Source organism: Mytilus galloprovincialis, chromosome 1 (assembly GCF_965363235.1).
Source record: "Mytilus galloprovincialis chromosome 1, xbMytGall1.hap1.1, whole genome shotgun sequence".
NCBI classification, from domain to species: Eukaryota; Metazoa; Mollusca; class Bivalvia; order Mytilida; family Mytilidae; genus Mytilus; species Mytilus galloprovincialis.
In genome coordinates this window covers 90,428,971-90,450,839 of record NC_134838.1, presented here as the reverse complement: position 1 = coordinate 90,450,839, position 21,869 = coordinate 90,428,971, and the positions used below count along the sequence as shown (strand labels likewise).

General features: G+C 31.1%; 1 protein-coding gene across 1 annotated transcript in view; it reads right to left on the bottom strand.

Annotated features, from left to right (window-relative positions):
* The window catches only part of LOC143062510 (uncharacterized), a 34,736-nt gene extending 14,903 nt beyond the window's left edge, over positions 1-19,833 (bottom strand). The window contains exons 1-6 of the mRNA XM_076234208.1: positions 19,704-19,833; positions 9,118-9,228; positions 8,621-8,731; positions 6,876-6,986; positions 4,653-4,763; positions 1,306-1,416 (exon numbers count right to left, since the gene is read on the bottom strand). Of these exons, the coding sequence (XP_076090323.1) occupies positions 1,306-1,416; positions 4,653-4,763; positions 6,876-6,986; positions 8,621-8,731; positions 9,118-9,228; positions 19,704-19,833 (685 nt within the window). The remainder of the gene's footprint in view (positions 1-1,305; positions 1,417-4,652; positions 4,764-6,875; positions 6,987-8,620; positions 8,732-9,117; positions 9,229-19,703) is intronic.
* Between the last annotated feature and the right edge of the window lie 2,036 nt (positions 19,834-21,869).

The following is a 21,869-nucleotide window of genomic DNA, read 5'->3' as shown; positions in this document are numbered from 1 at the left end:
TTTACTATCGAAATGCGCATCTAGTGCAGTACAACTCATTAGCTATTAGTTAAATTAATTTCATTGACCAATGCGTATGTACTTTTTTTAGTACTTGTATTGAGATCTGTTTTCTATAGTTACAGCTGATTTACTGATATGAAAAGGAGATACTATAAATAAATTCAAGCAGAATCAATGACATAAAATATATGTACTAGATAAAACTATGAATATGTCCCTTGATTATAATGTTGTCATTAATTTGAAATTTTACTCATCTAGCAAATAAATTTCAAGTTTTTTTTCCCCAGAAACCGAAATATAAGTTTAAATGTCATGGGATGTATAAACAAAATATGAGACATTTTTTCAAACGGTGTCAAACTTTAGTATTATTGCGATATGATCAAGTTGTTATAAAAAATATAAGTCGACTTGATTTAAAGCTACATATTGGGAATAGTGTATGCATGTATTACATAAAGAAATATAAAAAAGGTAAAATTCGTTATCTTTTAGGTAATAAAAGTTGTTGTTAAGAAATGAAGAAAGTCCAGTGAAATGAATCTTATTTACCACTTATTCCACTGACTTTAATTTTGACAACAAAACACTTGTTATTTTTGGCATTTCGTAATAAGGAAAACTATGTAGAAAACAATAATTAATTTGCACAACAGTATAGTAAACCCTCTGCTTCATCGTTTAACGAATACATATGACATTTAAAACGTGTATGTTCTAACAACAGCAACATGGTTATGTTCTGTACACAAAACTATTCCAACATGAGGTAAAACGACTGAAATCGACACTGCATACTATCAACATCAGTAATTTGATGACCGATATGATACAATTATAGTCGTCTGATCTGCAATATTGTTGATTGTGTTCTATGTCATATCCTGACTTTTTGACAGACAAATTTGCATAGTGGGTGATCAGAACATAAGAGCCCTGTCGACACATCGGGTTTTGCCCTTTGCGTGCTATTATTGTGTTTGTTTTGTTGGACAAAATAAGCGTCTCATGCTATGGATGTAAAACCCGATAAAAATAAAAAATGTCACCATCTAATAGCTATAGGATAATACGGGAAATATTGTTGATATAATCAAACAATTTGGTTCAACGTTAAAGAAATAAGCCAAAAAATCATGGCTGTTTTGTCAATATTCATACAACCTTTAATTCTATTAGTTGACGATGGCTGTCCTGAGCATGTCCAGTATTTATAAGGAATGTCACTGAAAAAGGGAGACAAGGGAAAACAGCTGTAAATAATGGTAGCTTGTTAATTTTTAAAGCCATACCATTTACCTGTTTCACAGTTGTTTCCTGTGTATCCTTTTGTACAAGTACACACATATCCGTTTATTTGGTCTTGGCATATCCCATGGTCACACGGATTAGAACTGCACTCGTCAATACCTGTAAAAATATTGGGCTATTATAAAAGTATATGTAATGTTTGAAGTAACACCGGACTTAGACTTCAAAACTACAGAAATGTCTGTCACCATATTTTCTTTAGGCTTAAGCAATTTTATGTCTAAATAAACAGCCGATTTGATTTAATTTTAAGTGGTATTAAAGCGAATAGAGATGATCAAAACACAATATTATTGGGCATATCATCTACAAAGTCATGTTTTAAAATGGAAAACGGAAGGTACCAGCCTAGTTTTATGTCTTGTAGATGCTAAATAATTCGATATAATCAAACATGGATATTTACACAAAACCATGTGTCTCAATTTCATCAAAGTTAAATTATCAAAGGGATCAGATTCACAGTGTGGCATTTCATCCCAGTCTTCAAATAGGAGATTTTAAGTCGTCTCTGTACATTTCTATTGGAATTTACTTAGAGGTACCAAATTAAATTTCAATAGGTCTTACAACATCTGTATTTTGCTAACCAAACCTTGTAGACATACGAATTTTGTATGATAGTCTGTTTAACCATATGAAGTGAAGGTACCTAAAATATATATGTGTCTGGATGAATTGTTTGGAAAACCAAAGAGCCTGGAATGGTGTTATCTGTAATTAACACCATTGGCATGTATAAGTTATGTATAAAGTTGAATACTTTTATTTGTAGTTTTGACGTCATGTTGGCTTATAAACTGGAATCTGTACCTCAATTTTAAGTTTGGATTTATAGCATTTCTATTGTCATCTTATAAGGTCATACTGATTTAATAACTACACGTCTGGAGCTGGCATGTCAGTTAACTGCTAGTAGTCTGTTGTTATTTATATATTATTGTCATTTTGTTTATTTTCTTTGGTTACATCTTCTGACATCAGACTCAGACTTCTCTTGAACTGAATTTTAATGTGCGTATTGTTATGCGTTTACTTTTCTACATTGGCTAGAGGTATAGGGGGAGGGTTGAGATCTCACAAACATGTTTAACCCCGCCGCATTTTTGCGCCTGTCCCAAGTCAGAAGCCTCTGGCCTTTGTTAGTCTTGTATTATTTTAATTTTAGTTTCTTGTGTACAATTTGGAAATTAGTATGGCGTTCATTATCACTGAACTAGTATATATTTGTTTAGGGGCCAGTTGAAGGACGCCTCCGGGTGCGGGAATTTCTCGCTACATTGAAGACCTGTTGGTGACCTTCTGCTGTTGCTTTTTTCTATGGTCGGGTTGTTGTCTCTTTGGCACATTCCCCATTTCCATTCTCATTTTTACAATAAGAAAAAAATGTGAAAACGAATGAATTAAGTAGTGTCAAGTATGGGTGTGACAATAAACCGTGAATTTAGCAAATCCCAAATACACTGGTTGGTGATGCGTCTGACAAATGCGGAACGCAAGGATTATGTAATAGGTAATAGGTTACACTTACTATTGGTAACGGTATTGGGTTCGACGTTGATAACTATTGGTAATATTAATTATATGGAAAACAAGAGGGTCGGAATGTTGTAATTTTTACTCAACACCATTGTCTATATTACTATATATCTAAAGTTGAATTCTTTGATTCGTTGTTTTTACCCAATGTCGGTTCACAAATTGGACTCGTTATATTAGTATCATAAACATAAATATATATCCACCAATTTAATTTTAATTTCAAGTTTAATCATAGAAATCGGTTTCAACCGACCTTCAAACCCTTCATGATTATATCATGAGGAGTACCCGAATTGCACCCATACTTAAATTCACATCCGTAAAAATCAAATAACCAATGTTTGGTATCATTTTTTCCAAATATTTAGAACAATTTGACAATAGTTCATGTTTTTTTATTAATTTTATTTAAGAAATGAATGCCTATACCTTTTATTCATTGCTCATGTTGAAGATTTTACTTTTGATTGACGTAGTATGGTTATGTTTTAGTGGATTTTACTTTTTCTAGTTAATATTTCAGCTGCTTACATATACTGTGAACGTCGTAAGTATAGTTTAATATGTTTTTCTATGCTGAAAGACGTGCATAACGTCAAAGTATTCACATTCAAACTGTTAAGTCTCTAAGAAAACTTGTAAAAAGTAAAATCACAAAAATACTGAACTTAGAGGAAAATCAATTCGGAAGGTTTTCCCTGCAATTTTGCTAACTGTGTGCAATATGGATATTAGGTGCAATTTGGGTATTGTGACGTTTTATTAAAATTAATGGCCTAGTATATTCCAACAACTGTTCGAACGTCGTAGATTTGTTAAAATAAATACCTTACAATATTTATATGTAAATCTTCGCACAAAAAAAGACGTCAGATACAGTACAATTTATGTGACCATTTCACACCGATTTACGATTTATGTGAACGTTTAACACCTTATTACGATTTATGTGTTTGATTATCTAAAAATAATCAACCTTACTCTTGTACCATTTCCAACAAGTTAAAAACTAACAGTTAATTTGTCACGAAAATATACATAAATTAACCAATATACAGCTATAAATTTTAGACGAACATATACAACCTCTTGTAACTCTCATTTGAACTATTTTTAACGACATCTACATTTTATTACACATCTATACAAGTGCATTCAATAAAACCCATATCGAATATATTTTAAAAGTGTCTAAAATTAAAAATATATGATCTAGATTTTTGTAGCCTGTCTTCAATCAATCTATTTTGAATTTACCAATAAATAATCCTTCTACATTATCGATGTCATTTTTAAACAAATCACGAGTAATAATTGTCTTTCTGAAATCTTTACCTCTAAACTTTTTGAATATTGGGTCCTCAATGCTCTTCAGATTATACTGGACTTGTCATTTTGAATTTTTTATTCGAGCGTCACCGATGAGTATTGTTTAAAAGGAAAATGTTTGCCATTTGTTGTTCCGTACTTCACATAAACGAGTCTGTTTGAGTTCTGAACTATAACTTATACTTGTGGCATTCCTTTGTTTTGTTGTTGCTTTAAAACATGTATGTTTTATCGCAATCATTAATAGTGACGAGTTTGGAGTGATTAAGGCGTATTTTCTTAATTGTTTTTTATCAAACAATTGGCAAAACAAACTTTATCAATGATGACTTTATAAAAAAAGAACCAATCTGATATTTTACAGTACCAGTATGAATGATATATGCAGTTGAGCTAAACATCAAAACCATCACATTACACTCAGATAATGGTTTAATCGAAATTCTACGACACCAATTACTTACTCAGCTCACAGTCAGAACCTGTGTAACCAGGATTGCATGTACAGGAATATCCATTGATATTATCTTGGCAAGTACCTTGGTGACAAGGAGATGAATTGCATTCATTTATATCTAAAACGTGAAATGATTTTTTTATTTGATTTAGATATGCAGGATCTTTAATTTTTTTATTTCAGTGAGAGAATATTGTGTCAGTTTGATTGAATGAGAAAATATTTCCTGTATTGCATAATTACTCTTCAATTCATTGGGTGTGATGCTTAAACAGATATGAGCATGGTAATGGAGATTGAAATCCTTATAGCAATGATAGGAGATCTTGGAAAAAATGAAGGTTCTTATATATATCTTTACATCAAACATCCCAAACAGAACTTTGTGAGATACTTTTTATTATTGAAATAATCCCACAAGATATAATAATACCGTATTTTTAGGTTCAGTAGAAATCCATTCGTAAATTTAACGGACGCCATCACCAGTTGGTTGACCGTTTTGGAATATCTGTTTCGACGAATATGTTACAATTGTAACTATATACAGTCATGCTTCATGTCCCCGTATGTGACCTACTGAATTAGACTTGTAACTGATTTTGTTCTTAAATGAGCAACACGACGATTGCCTCATATGAAGCCGGATCTGCTTACCCTTCAAATCAAAAGAACCTGAGATTACCCCCCGTTTTTCTGAGGTTCGTGTTGCTATGTCTTTTTTATATTGTGTTTTGTTTACATGGTTTATTTTTTGTTTCCTTAGCAGTCAGTGTCAGTTTATATTCGACTTAAAAGTTCTAATGTCCATTTGGTATCAGCCGTCTCTTTTTTTTTTAGAAACACGAGACAGACGACATTGCTGATATGTTCACATTCTCTTTCTTAGGTGACAATAGACCCAAAACCTAATAAACAGCTGCGCCATGAGCGCATGATACGCCCGTCGTTATGTGAAAGATTTATGCAATAATCATCAATAGTTTCTGAGAAAGCAATAACCATATATTGTTTTTGAGATACAAAGAGACATATTAAACCCCCACCCTCTTTAAAAAAAACCAACTAAATATCACTAAAATAAAATTTTGAATCAAAATCAAAAAAAGTATACAGATCTTAAGATTAATATAACAAAGAAATGTGTGAAATTTTAAGCAATAATCATAAATTGTTTTTGAGATACGACGCGACATGTAAAAAAACCCTCCTCCTTTTTTACAAAAGACTAAATAACTGAAAAATAAAATTTTGAATCATCACCAAAAAGTATACAGATCTTTTGATTAATATAACAAAGAAGTGTGTAAAGTTTTAAGCAATAATCATAAATCTTTTTGAGATACGGTGCGACATGTAAAAATCCTCTCCCCCTTTTTTACAAAATACTCAATAACTCAAAAATGAAATTTTGAATCATCACCAAAAAGTATACAGATCTTAAGATTAATATAACTAAGACGTTTCTTAAGTTTTAAGCAATAATCAGAAATAGTTTTTGATATACGGTGCGACATGTGAAAAAAACACACCCCTGTTTTAGTTACAAAGAGCCGTAACTCAAAAAGTTTTTATCTTTTTTTCACCAAAAAGTATACAGATCATTGATCATCATAAGAAACAACTATAATAAGTTTCAAGAAATTTGGATAAGTCGTTCTCAAGTAACGGTGCGCCATGTTGACGCCGGACAGACGGACAGACGGACGGACACCGGACATTTGTATAACATAAAACGTCCCGTCAAAATTTTGACGGGCGTATAAAAATGAACGTGCATTTGTCCAAGAACATTCTTGAGATTTGAATATTCTATATTCTTCCCTAAAAATACCAGAAGGCAATTATAGTATACAAGTTAAGACACGTATCCCCTTAACTAGTATGCGTTTACGTTAGTACTGAGAAGGAATACTTTGAAATGAGAAGTTTCATCATCTAAGTGTTTTGTTGAGTCTCGTAGAAAACACAAATGAAATAGAATACATAGAAGGTTTATTTTATAGAAATTTTGTCATATCATTGAAATTGTTTAATTTTGTGATACAATGTAAAAAATTGTTCGCTGCCATCACTTAAAGCTCCATGTTGTGTCTCGTAACTGATATGTTACAGAACCAAAACGCCGAGATCCGTACTTAGTGATATACAAAGTTCAACAGGAAATTAAAGTTGACATATTTGACTTAAATGATTGTATAAATGAAATTTGACGACATCAATTACTTACCCAGCACACAGTTAGTGCCCGTGAATCCAGGATTACAACTGCAGGCATATTCATTGATATTATCTTGGCAAGTACCTTGGTGGCAAGGAGATGAACTACATTCATTTATATCTAAAACATGAATAATATTTCAAACTTGATTGAGACATCTTTGACTTACTAGTATGCTATTTCTATTGCAGTGATAGAACATTGTTTCTCTAAATGTTTTGCTATTTTCATACGGATGATTGTGAAAAACAATGTTCTCCTCTCTTAGGAAATAACTGTTCTCGGGAAATGATTATTGGAAATTTTTAATTATGACGCATCATTTTTAAGATAGATTTCATCTGAAATTGCTATTGTGACGTCATGAAAAAAGCGCGATCATGCCTGATGACGTCGCATGAAAAGAAAACAATCGTTACAATTCTTTAAAAAGGAAAGACAAACTGGTTTAGAAATCGTCTTAAAATCATTAGAGAATCAGATTTCCTCACTATCTCTCGTGTATAACGATATTCCTTCACTTTCAACAGTTGAATCAAGAATATTGACAAAGCTCAGCAAACCTCGCGTTTCGAAAAATTAGAATTCAACAGTCTCGAGTTAAATACCTTTACACCCTAAATGCAGTGGTGGAATCTATATGACAGTTTGATTGAATGTAAGAAAGAATTCTCTGAAACTTATGAGTTCTTCAATTTATTGCGTGTCATGCTAAATAAAAATTAGTATGAGCATAGAGTGTGAACTGCTGATAGCAACTTTAGAATATCTCACAATGAATGAAGCTATATATATCCTTACATCAAACATCCCTAATAGAATTTTGTAAGATACTTCTTATTATTGGATTAATTTCACATCCAACAAGATACAACATCGAATTTATAGGTTAAGTAGAAATATTGCATTTCAACAAAACCGTATTTGTTTTAAGAAACAGAAGATTGGAAACAAACGTTATTGTTGGCATTTTCACAGTCAATGCTTCCCTGGATACCATCAGTTAGAAAAGGTAAACAATGTTTGTGTAAAAATTAGTATATATTCATACAAAGATATTTTGTTTTATTTCGTACATTCTTTCCTGTAAATACAGTATTCAATTATTGTATATCAGCTAAGAAACGTTACCCCAAGACTTAAACGCAACACCTTTCTCTTTTGCAGTGGATTCAATTGTTTAAAAAAAATGAAAACAACAGGATATAAATTTCTTGCATCTGAAGCCTTTTTTATGGATTTACCATGGTCAGGAATGGTCAATATCTTAATATTTGAAAGCCAAGGATGAGTACCAACCTCAAAGGACATATAAACATTAGCCAAATAGATACAAGATGTGGTATGAATGCTCTCATGAACCTAATACGTTAAGCGAACAATGACTATCTCTTATTGGGATTTCCTACTTTGCATACATATATTTGTAGTTGAGCCCTTAAAATTGTCCTTCTTATGTGGCAATAAAAAAACCTGCTGTTGTTTGAAGGGGTGCGGACTTTATTATAATAAAAGACAGTGGGCGCATTTTCCTTGTAAAATACCAGTAGCTGCTCTCGATACATGAAGTACTATTTTAGTAAACAGTTTGCTGCAATCACTAAAAGTTTCATGTTGTGTCTCGTAGCTGAAATTTTATAGTACCAATATGCAGAAATCCGTCCTTTTTGAAACATTTAGTTTTGCTGTAAATCAAACACATATATAACTTAGATAAGGGTCTAATTGAAATGTTTACGACTTTAATTACTTACCAAGCTCACAGTTAGTGCCCGTGTATCCAGGGTTACATGTGCAGGAATAAACATTGATTTTATCCTGGCAAGTACCTTGGTGGCAAGGAGATGAACTACATTCATTTATATCTAAAACGTGAAATGTTACATATTTATAATTTGACTTAGACATCTATGATCTCTGTATTTTTAAACGAGTTTTTTTGTCGGCGATAGGTTTTTTTCAGTCAGAGAGACAATTCTTTGTATTGTATGATTTTTTAAATTAATTGAGCATCATGGTAAAACAGAAATGTGCATGAATATGAGGAAATGAGATGCGTGATTCAGTTGCACAAATATTTACTGTTATATTTACTATAAGGAATGCAATTTAGAGGTTGTATGTTCTTGAACGATTGACAAATGTGCATAAAATAAGGTACAAATTCTCCTCGGATGTTCTCCAGTTTTAAGATTTATGTATTTCTTAAATTTCATAATATATATTATACTATGAAAATAGCATATATTACCAATGTCACAATTGATTCCTGTAAATCCGGCATGACAAGCACATGCATAACCATTCACCTGATCTTGGCAGGATCCATGTTTACACGGAGAAGACATGCATTCATCGATATCTAGAAACAGTAAAGATGCCTTATAGTGAAGCAGCGGAGAAAACAATTTTAGAAATTTAAATTACCTAACTACTTCATTGCATTACAATAACTTTTTTAAAAGCTTAAATCGTATCCGTTCTGAATATATGTGTCGCAAATATGAAATTTAGTAACAAAAATGCTTGAATTTTGATAGAAAAGGGGGGAACTATTCCCATCTGGCCGTAGAACCAAATCTGAAGGGAGAATCACTGCTATGAGGGATGTTTGAATTCAATATCCAAATTACGATAGGAATGGGGAGCTTAAATTCAATAATGCATGTACTCTGGACGTTATAGAATTATAGCAAGAATGTTTGAGCGTTCCGTTTATGGCCCGTTCCGAGTCTGCATTTCTGCTCTAATTCAACACACCCGTTTTCCATTGCAGACAACCTTTTAAACTCTAAATCTCTGTCGTAGAACTTATTATAAAAACTAAATGATCCAAATGCTCATTATTAAAATTAAAAAAAAAATGAATCAGAAATATCACGCTTTATCTTAATGTCAAATCATGCCAAATATTTCCTAAAAAGTTCTTGAAGGCATTTGCTTGGCTGGACTTTGTAACATATTATATTTGTATTATATTAATATTTTCTGCTTATATTGCATTCGTTTTGAATTTATGTTTTTAAAATTCATGGACATCGTTCCATTTATTTGATACTCAACTTAAAAAGCAACAACATAATGACTATGTATTGACCAAATGTTAAAATTTGTATTCGTATTTAAGACTTTATGATCCTGACAAGACAAATGTTAAACAATTGGGTGGTTTACGATAGTGTCATGTTTTCAGACTAAATTAGTGATCTGTACACGTCTAGGTGATTTAGCGTAAACATGAAAAGGAAGAAAATAATATAATACTAAAACTTGGTATCGAAAGAATAGTTAATACATGGCATCAGTAAGATGGGGACTTTCATATTTTTGAACTCATGTTTTTCTTAAGGTGGTACCTAACACTACAGGGAGATAACTCTGTAAAATCAGCAGAACGTTTTAATGACGTTGTGTTGTTAAGGGAATATTAAGCTTCTCAATGATCAAAATAAGTTTTTGTCAAACTGCTATATAACCAGTGTAATTTTTCTGATTAAACCGTTGGTTCAAAGTTTTTGAAATTTTTATATTTTTGTCAAAGGGTCAAACTGAATACCTTGTCAAAATTTAAAGAAAATTAAACGCGCCAAATTAATTTTAGTTCAGGTGTTAGGTATCACCTTAAACTGTTCAGTGTTTTTGACTGTTCGTTTCCTTTGTGGTTCACAACAATTTGGTAAACAGTAAATGTGATCTCTCCTTTTTCCGTATTGGACGACTCAGATAAATATCTATTATGTTTAAGATAACCAATGTGTTTTCTAATGGTTAAAGAAAACAAAATAAGATTTAAATATTTTTAGTCCTGAAATTGTAATATCAGATTGTAAATATAAGATCCATAACAATCCATTGAAATCATGATTTTAAATCTTAATCTCTCATAAACAAAATTAGAAGAATATGTGTTCAGTCAGTTTTATAAAAAATGCACAAAGTTTTAGAATTGAGGATGTCTAAACATATACTATTAGCATACACATGTAATCCACACAGATTATTACATGAAAGAAGATTACTTGCATGATTCTGTGCATGCTTATTCTAATTCACTCCTAATGATTTGTTCATTAAAATTAAATTTTTCTTCTAACTCAAAATTTTGCTTCTTATTATATACTAGTAACATTTTATATCTTTATATTCTTTTCTATCATGATCAGTACTTTTTTCATTCTACTGCACAATTTAATTCAAAAATTGAGAGTCTCTCAAATCCTAATGATAAACTCGCATTTAATATTTTATCAAAATGTAAAGGATTACAACCGAGACAAATGGAATTAGTATTGCTTAGTGTTTCATGAAAATGACAGATGAGAGTTATTTAGAGTTATTCATTCCTCCCGTGAAACGTTAATTTTGATAGCTCTGTTTATATGCGAAAATATCTACTTTCAATTACATTAGTTTCTGTCATGAATTCAGATACTAAGATATTACTTTCTTTCCTTATCTTGCATATAAATATGGATGCCTTAAAAAGTTTTTGTCTTCTAGAGATGCATACTGTTATTATCTTTAGTTGAGGTAGCAAGTGTACTTCTTCAAGTTTTTCCACCTTCGTGTCCATTTCATTCAGTTACATTGAATAGATTTACTTTAAGTTTCATTAAAAAATCATGTAGGGTTCTCTCACAAATAACTTCATATGCCGAGAACTTAACTGAATATTTCAATTGTTTATGTACTTTATACTAATAATATAGGATAAATTATGAATATATTTACGACTGTATTCCCATTTTAATCAGTTATTAGTTGATCCCTCCTCAGTATTTTTCAATGAACAGTAATGTAAGTACATTTATGTAAGTACTCCTCAAACCATAGCTATGAAATCTTCAACACGAAGTATATGTTACCCTTTTATATGTGTTGCGAGCTTCGTTGTGGTATTTATATAAAGAACAGCAGTACAAGTACTACTTCTTCACTTTTTGTGTGTGGAGGGATTATACTTTGTTTGTATGCACGTACATTTTATCACGAATCATAAGTAATCATTTCCATGATATTCCAAAACTAAATAAGGTCGGTTTAGCAGTCTTAGTTTCACTACAATGACTTATTATAATCTTGAAAATCAAGTAAAAATATATATGACAATTCTCATGCTTATACTGAACTACATGTTACTGTACAAATGGAACATATGGAGATATACATTCTAATATTATTGACGTCAGACACGCGAATCGATGAATGTGTTTGTAGATAGATGTTTTTTGTGTTCTGTTAAATTGTTCCTTTTAAAATTGTTGCACGATGATGACTGTTGTATCCGTATTTCGACTATTTTATTCATTATGTCTATTTAGTTCACGTATCATTGTACATATAACGAAATTTGATGACACTGTCATCAAAGTGAGAGGTTTAGCGCTTTAAAACCAGGTTTAATCCACCATTTTTTAACATTTGAAAATGCCTGTACCAAGTCAGGAGTATGACAGTTCTTGTCCATTCGTTTTTGATGTGTTTTGTCATTTGATTTTGCCATGTGATTATGGACTTTCCGATTGGATGCTCCTCTGAGTTCAGTATTTTTGTGATTTCACTTTTTTCTAATCAAACCGTTGCCGATCTAGTGATATTTAAAAAAAAAAGAGACATTTTGATTGAAACAATCAGTAAACATTTCGGTTTGTGACCTTTTTTAAAAGTGCACTTCAAACTATTGTAACGGTATGCATGATGTCACAAATGTTTTTCTGTGATTGGATGAATCAATGGAATTGAAAATCTAACAACAACAAAAATAAGAAAAGAAAAGGAAAACATTACGGACATACGAAAAAATGAAATTATCCAGATAATCAAAAATATTTTCAGGTAAATAAGACTTTTTATCGGAACTGTACAATTGTTTGCATTTTATGCTTAGGCTTTAAAACATGAGTTGGTAAATATCAATGATATATCATAAGTTCTACCAGGTTAATGGTTATGCTATTTAAGGCTATAATGCGTAATGTTTTGTCATTTGATTTTGCCATGTGATTAGGGACTTTCCGATTGAATTTTCCTCGGAGTTCAGTATTTTTGGTATTTTACTTTTTTCAAAAATATATGTAGTAGAGAGTAATGTTATAGTATAGCAGAGCTTTAGTCTAAAAGAAGATCCCCAGTAGTATACTGCTGTTCAATAGTCATGAATCGGTTTAACTGAAACAATTCCTAATCAAAAATCAAAACAAAGAGGCAAATAATGGAAAAACAGAAACACTGAACGTCTACAAAAACAAACGTCAACATATATAGCAACAAATTTTTTGATAACAACTGACATATTCCTGACTAGGTACATAACATATAAAAAACTGGTCACATTCCCTAGTTATATCTCTACAAGACGAAACATAGAGATCATATCTGGGAACCGGTACATAATCAAAATTAATTATTTATAATTATAATATAGCTCTCCAAAAGAGGCGTGGTTTGTTAAGCAGCTGTATTTACAAAGTGCAACTTATATGTATTTCTGTATCTCTGAAAACTACCTGTATATATATTTAGCATGCAGTGTAGATTTTAATTCTTTAGAGAAAGGTGCATATACTTAATTTTCAGAATTGTCATCCTTTTACCGTTTTGTTGCGTGCATTTTTTCAACTATAATAAAAAGTGATCTCATAAAGATTCATTTTTGATTTAAACTCTTTGCTCACATCTGAATGCGTCAGATATCTTTTTTTTTTAAAATATAGTACTTGTTCAAAATATTCCTGGAAAGAAAAGACTAGCAGTTTAAAAACATACATGCAAAATTTCATTTACTTAACATCAGCTGATTAAATAATATTTTCTAACTGAATAGTACATTTCTGACACGTATGTAAGTTATTTTCATCTTGACTTTAATATCCTTATGTTGTTTTACCACTCTATTCATTCATGAGGCTCCGCCTTAAACACTTATCAAAAACCATCTATATCTATAATATATTTTTAAAACTTATATTATATAATGAAATTTAGCAGCGCACATATTTTGTTCAAAATTTTCCAGTAAAGAAATGTAATAATACAATAATTTGTACTAAATCATTTCTTAAATTAAGTATAGAGGGATTTGTTTCTAGGAACAAAAAGCATCTGCAAAGCATTTGCATGTACTTCTGAAAGTCTAAAAAAAAAATTGGAAAAGATAATATTGTGTTTAGGATCAAAGATGTAAAATACATTGGAAGAAAATAATAGCAAGAATCAACATACAATTATATAGATGAAAATTAAGTACTAGTATATCTGCAAAGGATTTCAAAATGTTAATCAGTCAATTTTTATTCCTCAAAATTATTTCAAATATAGGTTTCTACAATTTTGTATGAATTTCTTTTTTTAACAAAGTAATTGTTTCATTCTGGTCTAAATCTAACGGGTTTGATGAGAAACACAACTCTGTAAATACAGCTATTTTGCATTTGATGGTCAATTGAATACCGTGTACAAATTTGAATACATGTACTTCATTAAGTTCAGTTAAGACGATAAAAACTGTTTCCTTGAATCGTCGGATCTTGGCACGTATAATACTACGTTTGAAAAAAGGTGCGCACAACTACATAATAAATAACATCCATATATAAATAAAGACTTTCCGTTTTGAATATTCCTCGGAGTTCAGTATTTTGTGATTTTACTTTCTTAAGCAGAAAAAAACACAGATTAATATGTAGTTGTACCATTATTTTCAGAAATATTAATTTGAGAGTATTTGTAAAAACATTTTGGATGCTTTATTTTTTACAAACTATATTGAAGTTATTGTTGTCACGACGACGCACCCGGAATATGGAAATGGTCTCAATTCGTCCGTCCGTCCAGCGAAGAACTTTCATATTTGGTAGGATTATTTGTCGTCACATTCTCTTGACTGTGCTATAGTGCAAGTTTGATTAAACATTTTTTACGCGAGCTAAAGAACTTTGGTCATTTTGGAAAATAGTTTTCAAAATGAGACCCTGTAAACGCAACTACTTCCGTTTTACCATTGGCTTTAAATATAGAAATCGTCAAGCTAATATGTATTGATAGATAAAATTTTTTTTATACTTGTTATACCAAAATACCATTGACAAGTCTCTTGACAATGACCTAGGGATCAGAACCTTAAAAAAGTCGTCAAACTAATATGAACACTGAAAATACCATTGATATATTCCAAGTATGTCCTATCAGACTGACAAATGCAAAAAACTTAAAATGGAAAATAAATTTAATTTATTCAAGGTCACTTGACCACGTCCTACAGACTGATATATACATATAGTAATTAGACTTTATACACATAGTATATACCACAAGAATTTCCTATCAAACTAGCTTAAGTTGAAAATTTAATAATTGTTGTTGCCGTCGTCGAAAAAGCATTCCCTATGTTGGTGTATTGCACACGACAGTATTACATCTTCATGTTAAACGTTTGAAATATATAAGAGTTTTAAGTCTGTTTTCGTATTCATTTATTTTTTATGACTTCGCAAAACTTTGTTAGAATTAAAAAAAACTATTTCACTGAAACCGAAATGTTTCTTTTTAATGAGGGGATGAAAAATGTTGAACATTGTTTTTCTCTCTGAAATTTGAAATTACACATCACAAATGGAGTTCCAGTGAAAAAATAGAAATGATCTCAAACACAGAGGATGCACGTTAGTGGTCAATTCCTAATATTATATTAGTCATTCTACTAAATAACATAGAGAATGTATTGGTTCACAATGTATACCTGCTTCACAGCATTGGCCACCATATCCCAGTTGACAATGACATATTTTCTTACTGTCATAAGTACCATGGTCGCATCTTTGTGCACAAGGTCTTTCTTCTGTTATGTCTTTTGTTGTCTTGTTACACATTTTCAAACAATCGTTTCTATGTAAAGCAATTTGTTTGGTTTGTTGACAGCACATTAGTGTTTCTCTGCGTCTGATCCCCTTACAAGGAAGCGAACATTTTGTCCATATCAAATGCATTCCGAGATCACAGAAATTAACTCCCGGTCCACATTCATTAACACACCAAATAAAGGGAACACACAGAGCAATCACCAACAATTTGTACATTTCAATAAACTGTATTTATTCACAAAGTTTAAAACAATGAGGATATCTACAAAATATAATCCTATGCTACTGAACACAAAATCCAAACATCCTATAAATGCTGATTAAGAAGAGGCATGCTCATCATACCTCACTCTCTTAATACGTATTCCTCAAAATGACATTATTCTTCCAACGTACAATTCGCTTTTTGTGTGTTAAATTTCACACTTATATTTGTCATAGCGATTGGTATCATCGTTTATTATTATCAGTTTCTATATTCTTTCTACAGCACGATTTTATCTAAATTTAAGGGTTTCTCCAATTCTTATGATAAATGAGCATTTACATTGGTATTTATTGTAATGCAGTATATAATAGATGAGAATTATATAACTAAGCGTCTCAATAAATCAACTGACAGAGTACAGATATTTTACGGGGAAGTTATAAGTCCTGTCGAACCTAATGTATAGTCGGTCAGATTTTTTAGCAATTTTTAAAATGATATGAAATTTAACGGTACTGAATTAGTTTAAATTGTTGTAACAGAGTTAAACTTCATTTTCATTCTAAAGTCTTAAGTAATTGATGGATATCATATTTTCAAACAAAAAAATTATAAGATTCTAGGATAATTTTTTATTAATATCATGTGTCTTATTTGATTTGCAGTTGTATTCCTTTTTTTTGTGGAAGTTCTATCCAGTTTCTTCAGTGGCGAATATACTTGATTATTATAGAAATATAATGTAACCATCATCTTATCACGCAAATCAATACTTACACTGCTTTTACATCAACATAAGAAAATGCAATCGTACTGATGTCATACACGAATATATTGAAGTATTGTATGTTAGGTTGAGTAATATCATATATTTTGTAATGCTTTGATAGATTTTTTTTAAAAGGATACCGGTTAAATAAAGGCAACAGTAGTATACCGCTGTTAAAAACTCGTAAATCGATGGACAAAAAACAAAATCGGGGTAACAAACTAAAACTAAGGGAAACGCATTAAATATAAGAGGAGAAGAACGACACAACATTAAAATGTAACACACACAGAAACGGACTTAGCATTAGACAAAATCCGATGAGAATAACAAATATAACATCAAAACCAAATACATGAATTTGGGATAGAAAAGTACCGTGACACGTCTTATAGTAATGTGAATTCACACTCAAATATAAGAGAAAACAAACGACACAACGTTAAAATGTAACACACACAGAAACGAACTATAATATAACTATGGCCATATTCCTGACTTGGTACAGGACATTTTTTAAAGAAAAAAGTCATATCAAGTCTTGCTAAACATATTGCTTAACTGGCCTTGTAGAACTGTAAAATACCTATAAAACATCTTATTTTGTTAAATATTTGTTTATTTTTGTTCTAATTGAGATTTTGACACGTTGATGGCTGATGTACCCTGTTTTGCTAATTTTACCTATTATGTCTGTAATGTTCATGCATCGTTGTAAATATAATGGAATTTAATGCGATTATCATACAAGTGAGAGGTATGGCACTATAAAACCAGGTTGAATCCACCATTTTTTACATTTGAAAATGCCTGTACCAAGTCAGGAATATAACAGTTGTTGTCCATTCGTTTCATGGTGGACATTCTTTTATAATAATTCGATTTTTCTAAAAGATTGGGGTTATCTTAAAAATATTAATTTGAGAGTATCTGTAAAAACATTTTGGATGCTTTATTTTTTACAGACTATATTGAACATATTGTTTTCACGGCGACGCACCCAATTCGTCCGTCCGTCCAGCGAAAAACTTTCATATTTAATAGGATTATTTGTCGTCACATTCTCTTGACTGTGCTATAGTGCAAGTTTGATTAGACATTTTTTACGCGAGCTTAAGAACTTTGGCCAATTTTGAAAATAATTTTCAAAATGAGACCTTGTTAACGCAACTACTTCCGTTTTATCATTGGTCTTAAATATAGAAAAAGAAATCGTCAAACTGATATGTACAGAGAGTAAAAAAATGTTATACATGTTATACAAAATACTATTGATATATCACAAGTCACTAGACCATGGCCTAGAGACCAGCAGCCGGTTGTACGAACGTTTCAATAAATTTAACGGCTTATTAAAGTGTCATTAGCGCGTCTTAACTAATGCGTCATTAAATCTGTTGTACAAATATTCAAATGAAGTAAAAGTTCATTAAACTGTCATTAAAAATCAAGTTATTTAATGATGCCCATGGGGCATCATTAAGCGTTCATTAGCAATTAAAGATGGGGAGGGTCGGAGCAGCCAATATTTTGTTTGACCAACTCGGACGCCAGCGACATGACCGTGTATATAGGGAAAGGTTTGATCATTTAGATCAAATGCGCGATGAGGAAGTTAGGAAAAGTAACAGGTTTAACAAAGAAAGTATACGGTACATTTGTGATTTACTTGGAGACAAACTGCAGCAAGCCACCAAGGCTCTCTCTGTAGAGAAAAAAAAGAAAAAAAAAAGATTTCCATTGATTAACTCTCAACTTTCACCAACTGATTTTTTTTCACGTAATTGTGTTTTTTATTTCAGGAAGAAATTACCGTAGACATTTTTTTTGGAAAACGGTATGTGACGCATCTAAGAGGGTCCACTTATCTATATTTAAAAGAGAACACAGGGATAATGGGGTGAAACTTGGTCCGGGTACGCTCTAAAAATAGCAAGAGAAAAAAATCTGGACTTGTTTGGTCTGGATTTATATCTTTTTGTTGCACCAGTTCCGTGATCAATGTTATTTCCGACGCGATTCAAAATATTTGGATCGATTTCTTTGTGTCTTTTTAGCATCTATGTCTATAGTTGGGGCGTTGTTACTGGTAGCAGACGACGGATGTTTACATCTTGAAGAATTGTGGGAAATATTTAGGGGAAACCCAATATTCAATGATAGTTTAATGACGTATCCGTCATTAGATGTTCATTAGTTAACGAGCATCAACATATTGCTTCGTGCAACACATTTTAATTGACTCATTAACTAATGTCCTATTAACGATTTAATGAATCATTAAGCTAATGACACTTTCGTACAACCGGCTGCAGAACCCAAACTAACATGAATTGATAATAATGAAACTTAAAAAAATACCATTGATCGATCCCAAGTTGATCATATCAAACTGACATAAGCAGAAAACTTAAAATGGAAAAGTCTAATTTATTCGAGGTCACTTGACCATGTCCTACAGACTAATATATACAGATAGTAATACCACTTCATACAAATATCATTTATATTTTACAAGAAGTTCCTATCAAACTAGCTTAAGCTGAAAACTTAATAATTGTTAATGCCGTCACCGGAAAAGAATTCCCTATGTCTCGCTTTCTACGACTTTTGTCACAGGCGAAACAAACTATAAAAACAACTTAAGATTTGTGTACTGCACACGACATTATACCATCTTCCTGTTTAAAGTTTCGTTTTTTTTTAAATTTGAATATATAAGAGTTTTAAGTCTGTTTATCGTATATTTGATTGATAACTTCGCAAAACTGAGTTAAAATTAGAGAAAAATCCAACTTCCCTTTTTTTTGAGTGAGGGGATGAACAAATGTCTAACATTGTTTTTCTCTCTGAAATATGAAATTACACATCACAAATGGAGTTCAAGTGAAATAATAGTAATGATCTCATACAAAGAATATGCACGTTTGTGGTCAATTCCTAATATTATATTAGTCATTCTACTAAATAACATAGAGAATGTATTGGTTCACAATGTATACCTGCTTCACAGCATTGGCCACCATATCCCTGTTGACAATGACATATTTTCTTACTGTCATAAGTACCATGGTCGCATCTTTGTGCACAAGGTCTTTCTTCTGTTATGTCTTTTGATGTCTTGTTACACATTTTCAAACAGTCGTTTCTATGTAAAGCAATTTGTTTGGTTTGTTGACAGCACATTAGTGTTTCCCTTTTTCTTACTCCATTACAAGGATGCGAGCATTTTGTCCATATTAAATGCATTCCGAGATCACAGAAATTAACTCCCGATCCACATTCATTTACAGCTACAGAAACAGTAAGCAGAGACATTGAAACAAACAAAATAGTTAATAGTGAAACTGCCATACCAAACTCACTTGAAAAAAATAAAAATTAAAGAGCACGAAAGAAAATATCAATAGCTTATCTTATAATGATATGAAAGTTTACAATAAGGAGAACTCCTGGTAGTTTACAAACGACATTAGAATACAATCCAAAATCGAATTTTTCCTATTTGGCAACTTAACCTAAATTTTTAACTTAATAACTCTGCACCAAAATTAATATATATCGCAATTTATTTAAGGGTTTTTATGTATATCTCTTCTGTTTGAATACAGCTGTGAAAGTTAATCCCTAGGTCATTATGACGTTTAGAAATGGCTTTTAAGAAAGTGACATAGGCCTGGAATATAGATATTAATAAAAGCACTGCCAATTACTGCAACTTAACAAGTTAAATTTATCATTTCATAATGGATTATGATGATGTGCACCTTTGTAATATCTATGATTGATATTTGTTTGAATTAACTATCGATACAACATAAAATGTAGTACACTATTGGGTATTTCGCTACTTAATAGAACGATTTCACGTCTTTCATACTTTTACAAATGTAGGTTTCTCAATGTTGCTTCCTTTTTTTTTAGTATAAATTAAATGCATTTCAGAGCAAATTAAATATTTCAACCCTGAAACAAAATAGGCAAAATCTGAAAATGGTAATACATGTTCTATCATTTTGACAAAACTAAACGATAGTAAATTGCTAAAACAAAAATTAGTAAACCGTTAGCTAAATGACTTTATCAATTTAATTTAAAAGAATGATAATTTAAAAAAAAGAAACGTGTGACGTTATCTAAAGAATGAACGATAACATGATATATGATCTGTTACAAATAATTCGACAAAATCAATTATTTTGAAATGAGATCCATATTTTATTAGTGTATATCAATGTTTAAATAACATTCATCCTCTTGTCCGTAGATAAAAATTCCCTAAGACAACGCTTAGTTAACAAAGTAAGATGTGACTTTCTGTTTATCCAATAGATTACATTTTATTTATTGGCCGTTTAGTTAAATGTTCGAATCTAACTTATCTAAAATGTGAACTTGAAAAGTTGATTAAGTCTGAATTGCCATTATTGAGTCATATCAATTTACGTACAAACTGACATGGGGGCCAATTTGGAGGTATCCTCATCATGTCTGTAGCATTTGGTCTCAGCATGTAATTGATATTAACTGTGTCTCGCTAAAACATTAAATTATAATTTGAACAACAAAAAAAACTATTTTATTTGTTTTGGAAAGTACCAACGCAATCTTCATTAAGAAATAAAAAATAAAAGTTAGTTACACTATTGAAGTATAATACTGATATGTCAATTTAATACTTTTAGGATAAAAAAAATCAATATAGTTATATTTTTTAATATAATTCATCTTTATAAAAGTGCGTGTTATAGAATGAGAGTCAATTGTTAGTTATTATTTGCCTGTTTGTCTATTTTCTTTTTCAGACATGGCGTTGTCAGTTTATTTTCGATTTATGAGTTTGAATCTACTTCTGGTATCGCCCCTTTTTTTTTTTTTAGCTCTTTTTTAAATGATATAAGGTCATTCGTTAATACAGTAATTAAGGGCATACGATACAGTTATAGGGGAGGTTATGACGTTGCTAACGTAAATTGTTATTTTCGCGACGTCAAACTATGACTTATCGGGAACACATTCTGTTTTCGACTCATTTTCATCATTCAAACTTATTTAACTTTTAAACGAGTTCATGGACCCCTATTTTTAAAAATGCGATTTGGTTTGATTACGCGAAAAGATTATGTGTGCCAATTTTGATGAAAACGTAAATAGTGCATTTTTTTAAA